We start from the raw sequence: 21,350 nt of genomic DNA, 5'->3' as shown, positions 1-21,350 counted from the left end.
TAATTAAGAAGAATTAGTATTCATTCTTAGTTCTAGAATGAATACTAATTCTTCTTTAAATGTTTGTTAGAATTCACCAGTGAAGTCGTTAGGACCAGGACTTTTTTTATTGGGAGATTTTTGATGACTGGTAGATGTCCTTAATAGTTATAGGTCTATTCAGATTTTCTATTTTTTGGAATTTAGTGTTTGTAAATTTTGTTACTATAAATTTGTCTAAGTTATCTAAGTTCTTGGCATAAAATTGTTCATAAGTATAAATTTTTCCCTTCTGTAAGTTCTTTCTTCATATCTTTTGATAGTCTGTTATTAGATGCATATATAATTGTTACATCTTATTGTTGTATTGAACCTTTCATTAATATAAAATGCCCTTCTTTGGCTCTTGTAACACTTTTTTAAAATTTAAAGGTATTTTGATGTTATAGCTATCCCTGCTCTTTTTTTGGTTACTATTTGTATGGAAGGTCTTTTTCCATCCTTCTACTTTCAGCTTGTTGGTATCTCAAGTGAGTCTCTTATAGATAGCATATACTTAGGTCATATGTTTTTATCCATTCTGCCAATCTCTGTCTTTTGATTGGGAGAATTTAGTCCATTTATACTTAAAGTAATTACTGATAAGGACTTTTATTTATTTCTATATGCCCTATAGCTTTTTTGTCCATTTCCTGCATTATCTTCTTTTGGGTTCAGTTGATTTTTTATACTGAACTGTTTAAATTCATCTCTCATTTCCCTTTGTGTATACTATAGTCATTTTCTTTGTGGTTATCATGCGGACTACATTTAGTATCTTTAAGTTATAACGCTCTAATTTGAAATTATACCAGCTTAACTTCAACAATTAAAAAACTGCTCCCTTACAGCTCAATTCCCACCCTTTTCAGTTGTTGATGTCACATTGTGTATATTGTGTACTCCAAACATTAACCAATAATTTCACTCTGCAGGACTCCCTTGAGCATTTTTTTGCAGGGCAGGTATAATAGTCACAAATTCCCTCAGCTTTTATTTATCGGAAATGTCTTAACTTCTCTCTCCCTTTCAAAGGACAGTTTTCCTGGATACAGAATATTTGTTAATGGCTTTGTCTTTTAATATTTGAATATATTGGCCCACTGTCTTCTGGTCTCCAAAGTTTCTGAGAAATCTGCTGATAATCTTGTTAAGGGTCTTTTGTATGTGATGATTTGCTTCTCTCTTGCTGCTTTCAATATTCTCTCTTTCAAGATTCTGTGGCGTTTTATGGTTTGATTATAATGTGTCTCAGGTCCCTTTGTATTCATTTTACTTGGAGTTCATTGAAGTTCTTGGATGTTAATATTCACATCTTTCATTAAATTTGGGAAGTTTTCAGCTATTATTTCCTCAAATATTCTCTGCCCTTTTCTCTTCTATGGAACTCCCATGATGCATATGTTGGTCTACTTAGTGGTGACCCACAGTTGCCTTGGGTTCTATTCACTTTTGTTCACTCATTTTTCTTTCTGTTCCTCAGCCTTAATACTTTCTATTATCCTATCCTTGAGTACACTCATTCTTTCTTCTGCCTCCTCAAAACTATCTTTGAATCTCTCTAGTGAATTTTTCAGCCCAGTTATGTTAATTTTCAGCTCCATAATGTCTTTTTGGTTATTTTTTGTTTGTCTTCTATGTCTATTGGTATTTCCATTTTGTTTGCACTTCATTTTTCTGAAATTTTTCACATCTTTTTCTTTGAGCACCTTTAAGTCTTTTTTTAAAAGTTTATTTATTAATTTTGAGAGAGAGAGACAAAGGGAGGGGTAGAGAGAGAGAGAGGGAGAGAAACCATCCCAAGCAGGCTCTGTATGGTTAGCGCAGAGGCCAATGCAGGACTCAGTCTGATGAACCATTGAGATCATGACCTGAGCCAAAATCCAGAGTTGGTTTCTTAACCAATGAGCCACCTGGACACCCCTAAGCTCTTTATCTGGTATACTTGCCCATAGGTCTTTTTTGAGGAGTTTTTGTTAATTTATTTTTTTCATTTGAGTGGGCCATATCTTCATTTCTTTGTGTGCTTTGGGAATTTTTTTTTGTTGAACATAGACATTTGTATCTAATGATATGGTAACACTGGAAATCAGATTTTCCTCCTTTTCCAGGGTTTGCTATATTTTATTAGTTTTTTGTTGTTGTCATCATTTTAATTGTTGTAGGCTATTTCCATGCTGAGGATCAGCTTGGCTTATAAACTTAATGTCTTCACACGTCTTTTCGGAGCCTTTTCTTGGGTGTTTGTAGTCACTTTCCAATTTTCCCACATGTACCATTTGGTTTTTATTGTTGTTGTTTTGGGGGGCAGGGCAGAAAGAGAGAGGGAGAGAGAATCCCAAATAGGCTCTACAACGTAAGTGCAGAGTGCAATGCAGGACTTGAACTCATGAATCATGAGATCATGACCTGAGCCGAGATCAGTCTGAAGGCCAAGACATTTAAAAATAACCACTAAGGGTTACCACCTGGGTGACTCAGTTGGTCAGGCATCAACTCTTGGTTTCAGCTCAGGACATGATCTCATGGTCCCTCAGGGGCTCTGCACTAACAGCACGGAGGCTGCTAGGGCTTCTCTCTCTCCATCTCTCTCTGCCCCTCCCCTGCTTACACACACACACACACACACACACACACACACACTCTCAAAATAAATAAAACTTAAAAGGCTCCTGAAAGGGAGAAAGTGAAACATAAAGAAGCAATAAAAAGGGACTGCGCCCTTTAAATCCTCTGGAAGTCACTTAGCTGTGGGGGTGGGTAGGCGGGTAATGAAGGGAGGTGCAAACACAATGGCTGCCTGCCTCTTTGCATCTTCATGATCAGAAGCAGCAATCAGAATACAGATCTCCAACATCTGCAGGACAGATCCCCCTTCTCCCACAGTGCCCACACACTGTGTCACACTACTCCATTGACGTGCACAGCTGCCTGTCACGTGGCTGGGCGTGCAGGATGAGTAATTACTATTGTACTGAAAGTTGAAATTTTGACCAGAATTAACTGTAATTTTTCCCTCCACAACTTTCTCTAGGATTTGCAAGCCTTCAATAGACTCCAGAGTTCCAAAATAGTTACCTAAGATTTGGCCAATGCAGTGGTTGTCTAGGAGGGTGTGAGGAACAGATTCCTGGTGCTTCCTACTCTGCCCTCCTTCCAGAGTGCCAGGGTCATGTAAAACTAAACGTACACTACCATCTGACCCCAATGTTCCACTTTAGATATATCTGCAAGAAAATTAAAAACATATCCACAGAGAAACCTGTACAAGAATAGTCATAGCATCTTCATTCACAGAAGCCAAAAACTGTAAACAGTCCATGTGCCCATGTATCCATTAACAGCTCCTAGAATGGACAGGATGGTGAGTGGAAATGCAAGGATGATTGAAATATGGCTCTTTCTTGCAAGGGAGTAAATTTCAATCTTTTAAGTTATGGGGGATAAAATGTGTATGCACTCAGAACAAGTCATCCTACTGGACAGCAATCACTGTGCAGAGCAATTTAGGAGTCAGAATCTTCCTTCAGTCCTTGGTAGTTGTGTGACCTCAGAAAGATTACTTCTCTAAGCCACAGCTAGACAGCTGTGATAAGTTATCCTTATCCATAAAATGGGGATAATTTCTACGCTAGGATTGTTGTGAAAAAACAAATGATGAATATAAAATTCTTTGCATAATATGACATAGAGCATTTGATAAATGATAGCCATTACAATTATTTATTCATAGTTAAATCACTACTGCAAATTAACACCACATGCATTTATTGCATGTAGTAATCCCAGGTTACCATGTGCCCGGCTTTGTGCTAATTGCTTTACACACATAATCTAATGTAATACAACAATACTATAAAGAAAGTACCATTTTACCTGCACTTTACAAATGAAACTGAGGCTGAGATCAAGAAACTTTCCAAAGTCACACAGCTGGAAGTAGACGCCAAATGATCCCCAAGTCTCTGACTGCCATGTCCACAGCCTTCATGTGGGGTGCTAGAGCCAGAGATCTCTTACTTACCTGAGCAATTTGGCAAGGAAGAAGGGGATGTGGCTGACATCCGTCCTGGTTCTGACGCCTTAGATCATCTAGTAGCAGCAAAGTATGACTCAAACTACATGATCAGTTCAGACTATGGTTTTCGAAAAAGGTGAACTAAATTAGAGAATAAAGAAACAAAATATGAACATCAAGGTATGGGTGAGACTATAAACAGAGCCAATAAAAAAGCACTGGTCCAGTCAATCAACAAATGCACACCTTGTAGCAGACTTCTAGGTCTGGGGAACAGTTAGGCTAACTTTTTTTTATCTGCCTTTTTAAAGAATTATATCATGAATGTATATCATAAAAAATTAAATTTTAATTCCCCTAGCTATACCATAGTTTAGTCTCTGTCTAAAAAAAATCTAATGTGAACTTGATCTAATAGAAACAAGATAAACTATTTTATAAAGTTCTGGAAAACAGGAATTGACTACACTTACTTTGCCTTCATTATTATATTTATTTATAGGCAGGAGGCAGTATTATTCTAAGAATTAGGTATTTCATTGAAATCAACTTAGATTTCTTTGAACCCTAAAATTCTTTGTTACCAGTTTCTTTTCCTTGTAACTTACCAACAGGGTGATATCTGGATGTTACAAACGGTTGTTTTGATATATAAAATCGCTGAATTTACAAGGATTTCTCCCTCTCCAAATCTGAACACGAAACATTAACTCTACATAGTTCCAAATCTGATGTGATTTCATTAGCCAAGAGAGCAGATCACATCCAAATCAAACGCTTTACAAAGTATCCCATGGTTGATTAAAGAGGACATCCCTCTTGTCACATCACAGTGGGGTCTGTGTCCCCTGCACTTGATTCTGAGCAGACCCTGTGACTCTGGACCAATAAAATACACCAGAAGTGATGCCATGATAGTTTCGGGGCAGAGGCCTCAAAGAATTGGCAATTTGCCTTTCCTGTCTCTTAGAACAATCGTTTCTAGAATCCAGTTGCCACCCTATAAGGGAGCCCAAGAAGGAAGGCCCACGTCTTGGAAGAAGTGAGGCCTCCAGGTGAACCCCAAGCCAAAAACCAGCACCAGCTTGCCAGCCACTGTGAGTCCCAGCCACGTTGGAAATGAATTCTCCTGCCCCACTTGATAAACCCAAGTCGACACTTGAGAAGCAGAGACAAGATGTTCTTGCCAAGCTCACCCAGACTGTGGACTTGTGGATGAAACAATTTACCACGGGGCCAGGCCACTCAGTGTTGCAGTAGTTTGCCCACACAGCAAAAGACGCTGGACCACTGCCCAACAGTACATCCCCCTAATCACAAAGTGATTTTCTCAAGATGAAAGCCTGAACATACCAACCCCACTGCCTCATGGCTAAGCTGATCAAATCTGTATGGTTCAAAAGGGTACAGAGGTCAGAAACAAACAAACACACAAACAAACAAACAGCCAGGCACCTGAAAACTCTTCACTGCTTTATTAGGATGCACCCACAGTACAGAGCCTCTCACAGGGCTGTGAAAGGGGAAGGTTACATTTCTCTTTGGGAGCACCTTCATTTTTGTTTCTGTTACCACTTTGAAGAAAGTAAATCATTTTCAAAGAAAGACATTTTAAATTCCAAGTGTTTAAGACTCAGCTTGCATTTTGGTGTGTTTGAAAAGGAAGTAGCATATTTTAGCCAGAGCTGGAAGATTGCTTTGTGGCATTTTCACTTTGATGTGGATCAGAAGTCTTCACTGTCTGGTTGAACCAGTCTATAATTTTCATATGCAACTTTTCGTATCAAAAATGTTTCATTTTTACCTCTACCCACAACAGATGCTGCTTTAAACACGCACGCACACACACAGAATTAAACTGAAAACCAATACGAACCACAGCATTTCTAACAGGGAACATAAACTTTTGCTGCCCTCTCCTGCTAAAACAATGGAATTCTAAAATACCAACAGATTCATGAGGCTAACGCGAAATTCTCAAACCAAAAGCAATGGCTATGTCATTCTCATGATACCTCAATCAAAAATCAGACAACAACCAGAAAATGTATTGGTAATATTTATATTTGAAAGTTCCCCATTGATACATGAGGTCTGGGTTACAATTTATTTACAATAAGTGATTTCAAAAAAAAGTAAAGAAAGAGCAGGGAAGGAGGGAACGGAGACAGTAGAAGGGAGGGTAGGCAGGTGGGGGGGAAGGGTGGGAAGGAGGAAGGGAAGAAAAGGAAACCTATATTCATAGACACCATAAACTGGGATGTTTATTTCCAAGAGAGATATTACTGCTGCTGTCGTGCACAAGAAGCAGCACAAATTAACATTCCACTAGATCAAAATTTGCTCAACTTTCTCTCAAGATGCACAATTCTTTTAGATTTTCAAATTTAAATACTGAGAAATAGAAAAGGCATTGCGAATAGGCCTACTACAAAAATCCTTTGTGGGCCATTCCTTAACTTCACTCAGAAGCAGCTGAGCCAGAATATAAAAATAAAAATATTGATGTGCAAATAAACCACCACTGATCATGGCTCGTGCCACCTTTTTGTTACAGGTGACGTGACTTTGTGATAACATTGGTAATAGCATCAAAAGAGAGAATCTCCTCATTTTCTGTGCCAGCTCAGTGCACCGTAAAGAAAGGACAAAACGGAAGGAAAACACACACACACACACACACACACACACACTCTGAAGACTTAAAAATGCCAATAACATCCATACATCTTCCCTTTCCCACCCCCCGATCCCCACAAAAAAATAAAAAAGCTTTTAAAGCTCTAAATATACTTTTTTTTCTTTCCATAGTGTGATCGAGCCTAGGGCCATACGTTTATGTATGGCAGGTGCAATTACAAGCAATTCCTGGCTCTTTCCTGGACTGTCCCACGCATAGAAGGAGGTACAAAATAAATTAAACCCTTCCATTTAGGCAAGCAAGCCCAAGATGAAGGAGCATAACCCTGCTTGCGAGTATCCAGCGGCATCGAGGGTATTAGTTATTTCTTGTTTTTTTTATTTATTTCATTTTTTTTATAAAAAAAACAGTCAGATGTCAGGGGGAGCAAAATATAATCAAATTTAAAGGAACAAAAACGCAACACGGAAGGGAAACACCTGGCGACCACTTGCACAACAAGAAAAGGAATGCATGCTTGATTCAGAGTATGAGATGGGTCAGTTCACTCACATGGTTGTTCGAGGCCCAAAGCCTAAGGCCTCGGCACCAATCTAAAACCACAGGGTTTGGTTTGGTTTCATTTATTTTTCTTCCAAAGACACTCTTTATCCTACCCCTGAAACCAATATGGTAGGGATGAGGTTGGAGCGATCGTCACTCACTAACTACAATATTTGCTATTTAAAAAATATATTTATATATAGTTCTGGAAATTATGAAGCCAACGAAATAGAACACAAAGATGCATTTGTCACAATTAAGTCAGGCTGCAGCAACAGCAGAAATGTGGGGAAGGACAGAGAGAGAGGGCTGCTGTGAATGCAGCAAGTACGGCCTTAACTAGGTCACAGAGCGCAACAGTCAGGTCACCTCGGTTACTCTGTGCCACCGGACACAACATGACAGATGTCACATTGTCACTTCCGGTTTAAAAAAGAAAAGACAGCGTTTCTTCTCAGAAGTTGCCCTATACATTTTAGACATAGATTTATAATTGCTTCTGCACATATGTCTAAATTTCGGCTTTGTTCTCCTTGGTTTGGAATGGTCAGCGTTACAGATTTAACGTCAGGGGTATCTGTGCAGTCCTCACCTTCGCTCGGAGGCAGGGAAGGTGCAAAACCGGATCCTCAGCTTTCTCATCGCAAATGACTGCATTTCATTGTAATGGGCAGAGATAGTCCATGAGCCTGATATTTTAAGTCTTCTATCTAAAAAGATGAATTAATGGCAAACAAGTTTATACTGTCAAAAACAAATGTAATGCAGACTCAAAACTAATGGGGCTCAAATCAAAGAGCTGAAGGAAATGATTTGTTACAAATTTATTTTTTATCTTTAGTGTTTGAACTTGCACCTTTGCTCCAGCACTTTTAAAGTAACTTGTTTCACGTCAGCAGCCTCTGCCAGCTTTACACTGAATCCCCATCAATGTTCTTTAAAAAAAAAATCTCTTCATTCCATTAAACCATGTTGTGTTGGGTGTAGCATATGACTCTTTTACTGCCGTTTCTTTTTCAGAATTAACATAGCCAAGTTTTGTTTTTGCTTTACGAAGTTACTGAGATGACAATATCCATAATTAGCGGACTTTTTTACGCACAAACTGTGACCTGATAATCCTGAAACACTTAATGGGGGAGAAAGGTCAGCGGCTTTTTTTTTCCTTTTTCCTTGAAAACAATAAAACTGCATATTCTACTTTATATTTCAGTGGAAGGAAGAAAATATACAAGTCCATATTGATAGTATATTTCTATTAAGAGCAACAACATTTCATATGTTCATGTTTGCTACTATCACAGCTCAATACATGAACACAGAATCAGCCCTATGCCATGAATACTGCTGGAGGTGACGGCTTAGGATTACCAACTCACTGCTGCCATGCCCATAACAAGCAAAAGCATCCTGAAAATAAATTCCAACACATCTCTTGCAGTACATAACAATGCAACCGCATCGGGTAGGAACATACTGGACGCAAATGTCATCAGCATTTGATCTCCCCAAGATGTAAGCCTCCTCTTTTAAATACAAAGCAGAGAGCCAATAAGATACAGATCTATAATACAGCCCTAAATTTTGTTTTGTGTTTTGGTTTTTTTCTTAAACAATTTGGTCACAATGCACCTTTGATATAAAAGCATTTTTAAACTTTATTATTAATACTCAGGACATTAGGGATTTCCAGATTTTTTTTTCAGTAGCATTTGTAGAACCACTTTTGGTAACAAATACAGTAGTTAGGAATACGCATCCAATTCAGAATGCATAATCATGTTTATCCTGAATCCTTCCTGGCTAAAAACAGGGCTGGCGCTGTGATGAGATATAGAACGAGAATCTACAAAAAACACTGCAATATGTTTGTTTTTTTCCCAGAGGCTACATCCTCTTTTGCTGGAATACTTTATAAATACATATTAAAAAGTAAGGCAACAACTCCAAACAGTCCAAGCTGTTTGCTCAACTCTCTTTCCAATTAGATTCACAATCCTGGTGATCAATCTCATGGTTGTACTGTTTAGTGTTTGTCTTTCCTATTACAAAATGGTCCAAAAGGATGTTTTCTGACATTTCTCAAACATCTCTGGTATGTGTGTTCAATGATGGATGCAACTAATACTGGTCAGGTACTGAAGCGTACGATGTCCCAGTGCCTGTTTTCAAAGGATTCAAGACATTGATTTGGATTCACCATAAACTAGATGTATGAATCCAAAATTCCCTTCCCTACTATGTTTATCACCTCTTCTCTTTTACTCCTAATTTTAAAACTAAAGGAGTACCAGGACTACCTGGTTACTGGAAAGATGTTCACTCCAGTAGACAAAACTTTTATCAGGGACCTTTAGAATTCATGGCCCCCTTCCACATGGACATTCAACTCATGAAGATGTGCAAAAGGAAAAGATGTTAAATTACAGTCAAGTTATCCAGAGGAGGCTGTTATACAAACTGATGAGGAAATGACAGTCTTTTTTTTTTTTCTTCCATTACTATAAATACATTTAACAGCTTAGCAGAAAGACAAGCTAAATTTAAGATTGTTCACATTTGAAAGTTGTTTCATACTCTCTGCTAAGGATAAATAAGGAACTCCTGATAATAGAATTTTAACATAGCAATTTCATCAACAGATCTCTGAAGACTGCTTTTTTTGTTTTTTTAGGAGGGTTAGAACAATGATTATGTTTGCAAAGTTCTGAGAAGTCCATCTACTGTCCAAACTTTGGACTGAAGTCCTTATTTTTGTTTCCTTTACTTAGAGACAGGTATATACAGTGCTGTTGTAATAATGAAACAAATGTGAAATCTACTGCAAAGTTGCACAATACAGAAAACTGTTGCTCCATCTTCTACTACATAAATGTGTGACTCCACAGGTTAGTAATGATGCTGTCATTTTTTCTGTTAAGTTGGAATTATGCCATCACGTCTAAGACCTCTCTTTAATTCCAGATCCTCCAGTTTTTTCCACAATTCTTCACGCTCCTTTTCTTTCTTTTTCTCACTGGGGAGAAAACAAGAGTACAAGGTAAACAACTAGGAATGTTTGAAAAGATTACGCAACCATCACTGCCCAGACCCCTCCTCCATGTACGTTTTACAAGCAGTCTTTGAAAAGTTTGGTGTTAAGCTTGTGGGTATTTTTTCATTTCAGGTTTTCTCTGTTTTTTTTTTTTCTTGGTACTTACGTATACAGAAACGTTGTATTAATGTACTGAGCAAGAATTACAAGAATATTTTAAGATTTCAAAATTAATATTCCTTTATACTTAGCTTAATAATGAAAGTTAACTTCAAAATGACTGAGAAACAAAAAACAGGGATCATTTCTATGTATCCGTATCCTAAAGATTCAAAGATACATTATGTGATTTTTATTTGGAATCTAGTTAAAGTCTAATTTTCTCTGCCTCCAGAGAGTTTCTCTAAAGGGATGCTAGAGATGATATTGATGCAGAAAAGGCAGCAGGTCAAGAAAATATACTTCCCCTTTATGATTATCTATTTTCCCTACACCATATGTAGTAAACCCTTTAGCAGAATCTTGTTCTCACAAGTATTAATCAACCATAAAATCCAAGTTATTAACTTATTTTATACCTATATATATAGCCAAATAAAATGTTCTTCCTTTCCTGACTTCAGTTTTAATGATCTGGAAAGAATTTCGTTGATATTATCATGAATCAAATTTTTAATGTTCCAAGCCTTCAAATTTGGCTCAATAACAATTTGACAGGTAAATTTGGTAAGCTTTACTAAAAAACTGGATGTCCAAAATAGGGTCAACAAATTTTATTTTGCCAAGGACTTTTCAGATCACCCTATTTTTATATAAGAAAGGATGTTAATTTTAACATCAACCAGGCAGAAAGTATAAAATCGAGGACTATGGGACTATACTGTAAACTGAGTACATACCCATTTATTAAAAACAGCCCACTGCTATCCCTGGCTTTCTCGTACTGTGATGAACCAGTAACAGCAGACTCAGATACCAGTTGTGGATCTGATCCTTCCTGAAAATCGGGGCCCTGCCATCTCGGCCACGGGGATATGGTCCTTGTGGGACCTTAGACAGCAAGGACCTAACCTCAGTTACGTGACAGCGTGCATTAGGGGAATCCACACAGGGTAAGTGAGATCTGTTATAGTTCCAATGCTTCATATTTTTTAATGTCAACACCAATTTTAAAAAAAGTATTTGATACCTACAGCAATACAAATTAATCTTCATCCCCGCTCCCTCTCTAGAAATACCTTGTATCTTCTCACTCCACTAGTCCTGAGAAAATATTTGATTATGTAATATAAAATATCACTTCATAATATTTTGATAGTTTAGGCCTTGTATACTATGACTAGTTGCAGCTATATCAAACAGAATCTGCACAAAAGGAATTCCAAAGGGCCTAACAATTTTTCCAACTCTACTGGTAATTTTGACCCTAAAAATTATATTTGCAGGACAATAGAGACAAAATTAGATGATTCTCCAATCGTTATGAATTCCAAATTCTTAACTATAAGTAAGCCGCTTGGAAAATTGATCACTTTTGGTTTCTCAGTAAAGTTTACGAATAGTATTAGGTCTAAATAAATGTTATCATAGAACACTGATAGCCTTTTCATTTGGAGGGGAAAAGGGTGGTAGGCAAGGGCTTAGAAACTTTATTTTTTAATTATTTATTTATTTTGAGAGAAAGTATGAGCAGAAGAGGGACACAGGAAGAGAGAGAGAGAGCATCCCAATCAGGGTCCTCAGGCTCAGTGCAGAGCCCAGCACAGGGCTGGAACCCACAAAACCACGGGGGCACCCCAGGAACTTTCTTGAACTGAAATAAAACACGGGTTAAACATAGGTTCCTACTGTCTTAATTTGAAGTTTAAATTAAGTGCTGACATCATTAAAACATCAATCATCTTGTTCCTGAAGCATTTCATTCACATCTTTGATCAAGAGTTCTACGGCTGGGGGCGCCTGGGGGGCTCAGTCAGTTTAAACGTCCAACTTTGGCTCAGGTCATGCTCTCATGGTTCATGGGTCCGAGCTCTGTGTCAGGCTCTGTGCCGACAGTTCAGAGCCTGGAGCCCCTCTACTGCTCACACTCTCTCTTGGTCTCTTAAAAATACATAAATAAATAAATGTTAAAAAATAAATAAATAAAAGTTTTATGGCATTCGTTACAATTTGTCCTGTGGAGCTTTCTTCCAGATGAATTTTATGCTGACTTATTATACATCTTTTATACTGACACCTTTATCTTCAAATATTCTAACTATTTCTGATATAGTTACTGTCATTCCATTCTTTTCTGCTTTTTTCTCTCTCTGTAGGTGGGCACTTTAAAGCTTAACCACACTGTCATGCCAGGGAGGCTGTCAAATTCTCTTCCAATTTCAGTTTCACAGAGCACGAATGTTAGTATATGCACCTAACAATGCTAGTTACTTCTTCCACTCACCATTTCCAGATTTGTAATACTTAAAAATGTTACATAAACTGAAACACTTACACTTGGTGCCATCCAGAAGTAAATTCCTCCGTTTAGCTCTTCTCTAACAGTACAAATCAATCTCTTTCTCCTCTTTCCCTATTCCCACATCGAGGGAGAAGCCAACGTTTCCATCTATTCAATACAATCTTCTATTGCTCGTTTGGTAAACTATTACCCTTACTTTAAAAAAGTTCTCATTAAGAAAGTCTGCTCACGATAAGTCACTCTAATACACCAGATCTTCACAATCAATTTCAGCATATCTATTCCTGGGCCTCTTGGTCAACAGGTATCTTTTTCAAGAATTTGGTCTAAATGATAAACTACCAAAATTCAATAAATACAAATTAATTTAATTCAACTAGAATATTTTAGACATAAGGTCTTTATTTCTCTTAATGTGATTCTACAGATTTTTATTTAATCCTTATTGAAATAGGATAATAATTATGGGTTTTTAGTTGCTATAAAAAAGAAAGGACGTTACGTAAAACACAGTCTTTAATGGTATGGCACAGTATGAGAATGTGCCCTTTATTTCCTCTACTTCAGTAACACTGTTAAAGACTTTAAGAGTTTGAGCCAACGAGGGTTATAAATGTAGTAAATTACAACAACTGTAAACAGGTAAACTGAAAGTTTCTTAAATTACAAGTATGGCACAACATATCCCATAACTGATATTTATTCCAATATTATAAAAAATACCCCAGCCGCTTCTGTCTACAGTTAAACACTTGCCATATTCCATGATTAAATTTGCTTTTCAATATAACCACATCCTGGTAATTTTTTTAAGAAATCACTGTGATAGTCCTTTGCCCCACCACCAGACCTCTTCCCTCATTGCTCTTTTTATCAGTAAAATGTAAGTGAAACATGCAAAATCAGGCAAAGCAAAGAAGCAGGGGAACCACAGACAGCCCTGTCCAGGAGGTTCTATAAGGTCTTGGGTCTGAATGGTCGCCCACACCCCTGAGATCTTCTGAAGTCCACGGTTTAATAATACACAAAGCTGACATTTGCTTCTGGATCAAAGCCAAACCAGAGGCCCACCTAACTAACAAGTTCTCTAGACCTCCCTCAAGTTCTCCAAGTGTATCAATGTCATGGTCTGAATATTTGTGTTCTGTCATGCCCAAAATTCTTATGTTGAGATCCTCACCTTCAAAGGTGATGGGTTCAGTGGCTAGGCCTTTGGGAGACGATTAGGTCATGAGGGTGGGGCCCTCATGAATGGTATTAGTGACCTTGTAAAAGAGATCCCACAGAGATTCCTTGTCCCTTCTATCATGTAAGGACATGGTGAGAAGGTGCTGGCTATGAATCAGAAATGAGGGCCCTTATCTAACCATGCTGGCGCCATCATCTTGGCTTCCTGCCTCCAGAACTCCGATAAATACATTTCTATTGTTTCTAAGCTCTCCATAAAACACCCATATGTGGTGTTCTGTTAGAGCACACCAAACAGACCAAGACAAGGTCTCTTAGAAAGTCGGACATGTTGAACAGGAAATCACAAAACTGAAAAATCACATATAAATGAAATCAAGAAAGGTTTTCCTAAGCCATAAGCATTTATGTAAAGAATGCAATTGGTTTTTGCTCCCTTTTGGCCTCAAAGATTTCAAAGTCTGTGTAATACCAGACTCTTCACCCCCAGGTTCTTTTCCCTGTCCTTTAGATCCTAATGAATTTGTTATGTTCTAGAGCAGAGAGTAAGTTCTGGCCAAAGAGCTAAACTAAAATGGTGCCTCATCCCTCTTGCTGCTGAAGTATACAAAGACGTGCCCAGTTCAAGGTCAAATGAGTTCCAGATGGGAGTGAGCCTGGATGGCAAACTACCTGCTTGGATTCCTTAAATGAGCCTGAAATACCAGTTATACGCCAGGTCCTTAACCCTGAGGCAGAAGAGAAACATCATTGAAAGGAAGGGGGAAAGCAGCCTTTCTCAAACTGACCCTTTGCTACCTAGTGGCACATTAATAAAGACACAGCTAATGCGCATGCAAAAGTGAACATATAAAGAAATAAAATTGTGCTGCTTATGATTTGGGGTGCACAGGCAATGGGGGCAAAGAGCAAGGAGAGAACTCAACAGTTTTATGCACAGCTGACGAAAAAGCTTTAAAAAGTTACCGCTGACGATCTGACTTGTATGTGGCTGTCAGCTCATCAAACATGGTGCTGTTCATTTCCATAAAGGCCTTCAACACATTGTACACTAGCGCCACGATAGCCCTGGGGAGCACAGAGAGAAGAGAAGGCACTGGTTAGTCTTCCACAGCGGGAGCTGCCTGGAGACAGGGAGAGAGGAAGCCGTGTCCGAAGGAGCCCCCTGTGTTGCAGAATCTCCATCCTTATTCAATTACAACAACCAGTAACGACCTACAGTTCATTTCCTCACCATGAAAGTTCCGTTCTTCACTGTTCCAGGCAAGACGTCTTTCAGAGGGGTTGGCAGGATTAGAAAAAGAAAAATCTAATTCTGCCCTTCTCATTATCAGAACCCAGAATAGGCTTGCCTGTGGGCACTTGTTAACTTCATTTAATAAAAAGGCAAGTGTAAAAATAAAGCAACTTCACTCTTAAAAGGAGCACCTGTCGTAGGACTAACCTTAGCTGAATTTGCACAGAATTTTATTTTTAAAGTGATAATATACATAATTCAGCAAAATCAAAAGCTGTCCTTATGGAAACAAATAATACATATATTATTCATATTCAAAGATATGACACCAAACCCCTGTAAGTCAGGCAGTTTAATATAAGTTTCTAGTGTTGATTTGTTTGAGTCCATTCTCTCCTGCTAAGTTCCCTTGCCAACCCAACGCTTGTGTCAGTGAGGCGACTGGCAAGCTGGTGACGGCAGCGGTTAGCCGTGGAACATAGCTAAAATGGCCAAAAATAGGCTCTTGCCATCTTGAGAACTATGCCCATGACAGGCTTAGACTAGAGTCTAAAGAGCACCGCCCTTCGCAAAACTGTATTACTTCTGTTTCACAACAAATCTGCTACCAACACCACTGAAGCAGGCACTGGTAAAAAGTCAGGCCACAGGTTACATAAACCACGGGTTTGATGCTTCCACAACATAAAGGTCCCTGCTGCGTTGTTCTGCCCTGGGCCTATTAAAAGGACAACTTAAGCTCCCTTCCACTGAAGGAATGACCTTCTCATACACAACGGACAGCGATAGAGAAGAGCCAAAATACAGTACACTGAGCAGTGCAGACACTTGCTGCACCACCCTCTAGGGCCTCAAGAGACTACCTGCATCATGAGATTTAATTATTTACCACTTCTTTATTTTTGTGTTTTAATAACAAAATTTGGCACATCCGAAAAATAAGAAATGTGGTATCTTATACTTGTATGCAAAACTTCTAAACACATACTAGGCATATATTTAATGACATCTTACTAATATCTAATACTACACTAAATTTCCTTTCTATTCCACAAGCATGTAATCCATTCAAATACAGAATGCTTTAACCCTCATAGGACTGGATGTTAAATATCTCCTTTAAAATTTTAAACGTTTTTTCCTAGAGAACGTGTATAACAAGGGAGTTGGGCTTTTAAGAAGTGGATCGTGCTAAAAGACAACTCAACTCAACGCACTTTCCTCCTTATGACTCCTCAGTATTTCCTTATCATCCACTGGGGAAGGTTCATGTGGGAGTGCACTGCCCCTGTGAACCCCATCTTCTAGCCACCTCCCCCAAAGACCCGTCACTTTAGCCCTCCCAAATGTACAGGTTTCAGAACCTGACAGGTGCTTTTTCTGTTTTTGTGCCTGTTAATGTGATGATGAGCCCCACACTATGAAAGGGCTTCCCTGTCCATCCACCGGCCACGGTCCTTTAAGAATCCTTTGGAGCATTACCACCTCGTCAACGTCAGCAAACCTCTCTTCTCACTCCAGACCATCCCAAAGTCACTCTGCTCCATTCACACACAGGTAAGGACCCCACAAGGGAGCAGATATTTTAATGTAACTGCACTTGAAAAACACTGTTTTGTAAAATGTGTTTACTTGTGGGTCTCCCCGTCCAGTCAGTGAATTTCTAAAAGATAGGAATTTTCACGTATCTGTCTTCACCAAAAGGCACAGCATCCAGAACATCGCAAGATTTTATTAAGCAAAAGAGAAGGAGGGAGGGAGAGAGGGAAGGGGGAAGGGAGAAGAGGGGAGAAACTGAAAACCTACGGATTCCAGTGTTCTTTTGAAATCCTATAAAGACTGGAAAACATGATGGGAAGGATGACATTCGAGTTCTCTTCTATCAAACTCATGATGTACTCGTTATTCCAGTAATAGAGTGCCCTTTCTGCCACCTTTGGAAAAAAAAAAAGAAAAAGAAAATATTAAGAGAGCAAAAAAGATGGATGAAACAAAATTAAAATCTCTCCAAACAAAAATATTTTACGACTATTATGTCATTCAATCAAATGTGAAATTAAGCCTCAATCACACGTTACATTCCTGTGTATTCAAATCTTTCAGAAAATTCCAAAGAGGTTCATCAATCAGGGGAAGGAAAAAAGTTTTCCCACCTAATTCTCTGGAATCTCCTTTGATCCTGCCCATTTCATCTGATTCCACATCTTCCCTCCCAACTCCCAACACCCCATCTACATGCATACCGCATTCCCCGCGTCTTCGACTCTCTTCTGGCTCACTTCTTCCATCCCGCACACCTCAGACCGACCCCAGGGCCCAGCACGGGGCTGGCATCCGGGCAACGGCTGCTGAGGAATGCCCAGCTGCCCGCCTCCGCAGGGCAGTCACGTTCGCTCAGCTCCTCTGCTGGCCCAGCCACTGTGCCGATGCTGCACAAGGGACGTACCCGCCTTGCCACCATCTGAGGAGGAGGGCCGTGTGCTCCTTGTAGGGACGGAGACACTGCGTCTCAGAGAGGCTAACAATCCAGCAAGGTCACATCGCTGGTAAATGGTGAGCACTGGGACTCCAGGCTCGTGACCACACTCTTTTCCACAGTTTATTTCTGGTCCCTTCCTTTGAACTGTGTCATCAAGGAGAAAGTCACTCAGTTCCTGGACTTAGAGACACATCTGCTTGCTAGCTCAGGTCCCTTTTTTCTGACCACCATGCTAGCCAATAGACTCTATGATTTCAAAGGAAAGACTCAAAAAATAACCAAACAGGGGCACCTGGGTGGCTCAGTTGATTAAGCGTTAGGCTCAGGTGATGATCTCGCTGCTCATGAGTTCCAGCCCTGCATCGGGTTCTGTGCTGACAGCTCAGAGCCTGGAGCCTGCTCCAGATTCTGTGTCTCCCTCTCTCTCTGCCCTTCTCCCATTCATGCTCACTCACTTTCTCTCTCTCTCTAATATAAATAAAACATTAAAAAAAATAACCTAAACAATCTTAAAAGGAATCTAAAGTAAGAATACCAAACCCCAATTCTCAAAAAGCCTAAAACCTCAACAAGAGTAGTTTTTAGAGGTGGAGAAAAAGAAAAAAGAGTGGCTTCTTTCAGAGGGATTAAAAAATTACATTCTAATTTAACGAATTAAATTTAAATTTAATTCAAATTTAATAATTTAATTTAATGAAATGGTACAAGATGTACCCATCAATAGACTCTGAGAAATTAAGCCTTTCCATTATATTATTCAACTTGCTTCAAAAAAAATCCTGGGCCTGATGAGGCACTAGACCCCGAGAGTACAAAGAAGACAGTCATTACTGAACGTTGAGTACACGGCAGGCCCCGGGCTAAGGGTTTCACACCCGTGTTCCCTTACTGAATCCTCACACTCACAAAGGCGGAAGTGCCATCATTCCCATTTTGCAAATGAGGAAAATAGAGCCCAAAGTATGCAAGCCATCACCTCAAGGCTGCATTGCTAGGAAGGGGCAGGTTCCTAAGTCCCTCCTCTTAACTTCTTTACTCTGTTATACCCTTGGAGCCCATATGCCTTCAAGGAAAGGGGAGATGTACGGCCTATCCACTGTAACCCGTGACAGATGCCGTAACCGATGAAGAAACAAAAGTGCCCGAGGAAAGAGCGGAATGAACAGGAATGGACAATCTGGATGACCTGAGGGAGAGGAGGAGTAACAGGAATGTAACACAGGAGGTAGCATCTAAATTGGGCTCTGAAGGATGAAGCAAAGAAGGAAAAGGCATTCCAGGTGGAGGGAATCACAGGAAGGGAGGGCAGAAGTGCTAACCCGGACGGTGGGTCTAGAAGCCGCGAAGCCGATGGTGTGGCCGTGGCCGAGGCAGGCAGAGCACAGGGAAAGAGAGGAAGAGGAGGAAGGTGGTTGCGGCTGTTATAAAACTTAAACCAAAGGGAAGAACTTTTTTTTTATTTTTTTTAATGTTTTATTTATTTTTGATACAGACAGAGACAGAGCATGAGAGGGGGAGGGGCAGAGAGAGGAGACACAGGACCAGAAGCAGGCTCCAGGCCCTGAGCTAGCTGTCAGCACAGAGCCCGACGTGGGGCTCGAACCCACAAACCGTGAGATCATGACCTGAGCCGAAGTCGGAGGTTTAACCTACTGAGCCACCCAGGCGCCCCAGGGAAGAACTTTTAAAGAGCCTGCCAGAGGATGCCGGAGGAGACACCTAGGATTTCCCTACATCCAATTACAAGTCTGATGTTTACCTGCTACTTAGTGCTAATAAGTACTTTAATGGATGTAGGTGTTACTATGCAAAATCACTAACAGAAAGTCAACATCCAGCAAAGCCCCTTAAAGAGGAAAGGCAGTGCTTATGCAAAGTAACAATTAGCATGTCTGACACTAGGACAGAACTACTACTTTCCTGGGACCCGCGGCCATGGCCATCCTGGCACAAGGAGCGTCTCTGGGAGCAGGCTTCTGACCCCCATGCCACACGGAGGGCAAGTAGTGAAAGGCATGTGACTCCACGAAGTGGCACTGGAAGAATGTGTGCAGGCTGCACCAAGGAATACTTAAGAAAGGAATAAATAAGAACCTCTTTGCGGTGCCTGGGTGGCTCAGTCAGTTAAATGTCTGGCTCTTGATTTCAACTCAGGTCATGATCTCATGGTTTGTGAGATGGAGCCCTGCATGGGGCTCTGCGCTGACAGCACGGACCTTGCTTGGAATTCTGTCTCTCTCCCTCTCTCTGCCCCTCCCCAGCCCGTGTGTAAGTATGCCCTCTGTCTCAAAACAAACAAACATTTTAAAAATTAAAAAAAAAAAAAAAGAGCAAGCCTCTTTACTGTTCTTCTTTAGTTCTAAATCTTACTTCTGTCAAATAACTGTGCATTTTTATTTCCTGCTACGGACTACACTGACCACGCTTGCCAAATTCATGTGTTGAAAAGCTCTAACCCCCAGCGCGGGTGTATTCGGAGACAGGACTTTTTGAAGGTAATTAAGATTAAAAGAGGTCATAAGGCCGGGGTCCTAAATCCAACAGACTTGGTGGTCTGAAGAGGAGGAAGAGAGAGACTTCCTTCTCTGTCCTTACATACACACCGAAGAAAGGCCACGTGAGGTCACAGCGAGAGGCACAGCCACCTGCAGGCCAGAAAGGAAGTCCTCACCAGACCCAGGCCAGGCGACACTCTGGTCTCAGACTTGCAGCCTCCACAACTGTGAGAAATACATTTTTGTGGTTTAAGCCACATGCTCTGTGGGGTTTTGCTATAGAAGCCTCCTGTGACCTGAATGCCCGCGTCCCCACGGAACTCACAGGCTGAGAGCCCAACCCCCGAAGATGATGGCGGGAGTACAGAAGCCTGTGCGAGGTACTTAGTAAGAATGGAGCCCTGGTGAACGCGACCGGGGCTTATGCAGCAGGCTCCGGGGAGACCGTGGGCCCTTCTGCCGAGTAAGGATACAAGAAATCTGCAATTCCGAAGAGAGGCCTCACTCAGCTGTGCTGGTGCCCTGATCTCACACTTCCGGCCTCCAGAAACATGGCAAATCAAATTCTCCTGTTTATAAGCCACCCAGGCTGTGGCACTTTGTCACAACAGCCTGAGTGAACACGGCAGTAGCTGACTACACACTGTCTCCTTTCTAAAGCTTCTGAGCATCATTTAAGCCTCCCTGATGATCTTAAAAGACATCTGTGGAAAAAGGAAAAAAGAAAGAAAGAAAGAAAAAAGGAGAGAGAGAGAGAGAGAGAGAGAGAGAGAGAGAGAGATTTCTGCTGCTTGCTTTCCACAACGTCAAACATCCTGATGAAAACGGGAAAATAAAGTAGACGCCCCAGAAGTCTGGCCGCCCGGGCCGTGTGTAACACGCAACCACAACACAGTATCCTGCAGTTGTGTTTTGGTTGTTGGTTTATCCAGACACGTGTTGTATCATCTGAATGCCATGCAATGGTTCATATAACGGCTTCCATTTTTTTCCCCTGGTTTGGCTTTGTGGTACAATCACTAGACAGTCCTACGATCACTGCTGTTAACATACTACCATGTCTTTAGGTCAAAAATTAAAGCAACAACTACAGCCAATGTCTCTTAACTATTCAGGGTAATGACAGCTCAGGGCAAAGGTCCACCGTCAAGTCTACCATGTTAACAGTGTGACAGACTACAATCTGAACAATCAGTTCCAATCAACAGGCAGCATAGAAAGAGTTCATCTTCCAGG

The 21,350-nt window shown here is 40.3% G+C and overlaps 1 protein-coding gene across 3 annotated transcripts in view; it reads right to left on the bottom strand.

Annotated features, from left to right (window-relative positions):
* Positions 1-5,488: 5,488 nt before the first annotated feature.
* Positions 5,489-21,350, bottom strand: part of PPP2R5E (protein phosphatase 2 regulatory subunit B'epsilon) — a 144,696-nt gene continuing 128,834 nt past the window's right edge. For 2 of the 3 annotated variants that reach the window (XM_029950547.1, XM_029950546.1), the window contains exons 12-14: positions 16,947-17,074; positions 14,870-14,971; positions 5,489-10,236 (exon numbers count right to left, since the gene is read on the bottom strand). In XM_029950547.1, the coding sequence (XP_029806407.1) occupies positions 10,137-10,236; positions 14,870-14,971; positions 16,947-17,074 (330 nt within the window). In that variant the 3' untranslated portion in view covers positions 5,489-10,136. The remainder of the gene's footprint in view (positions 10,237-14,869; positions 14,972-16,946; positions 17,075-21,350) is intronic. The other variant, XM_029950548.1, reaches the window with a different exon arrangement.

The sequence above is a fragment of the Suricata suricatta genome, chromosome 9 (assembly GCF_006229205.1).
Source record: "Suricata suricatta isolate VVHF042 chromosome 9, meerkat_22Aug2017_6uvM2_HiC, whole genome shotgun sequence".
NCBI lineage: Eukaryota > Metazoa > Chordata > Mammalia > Carnivora > Herpestidae > Suricata > Suricata suricatta.
This window is presented reverse-complemented; position numbering and strand designations above follow the sequence as displayed.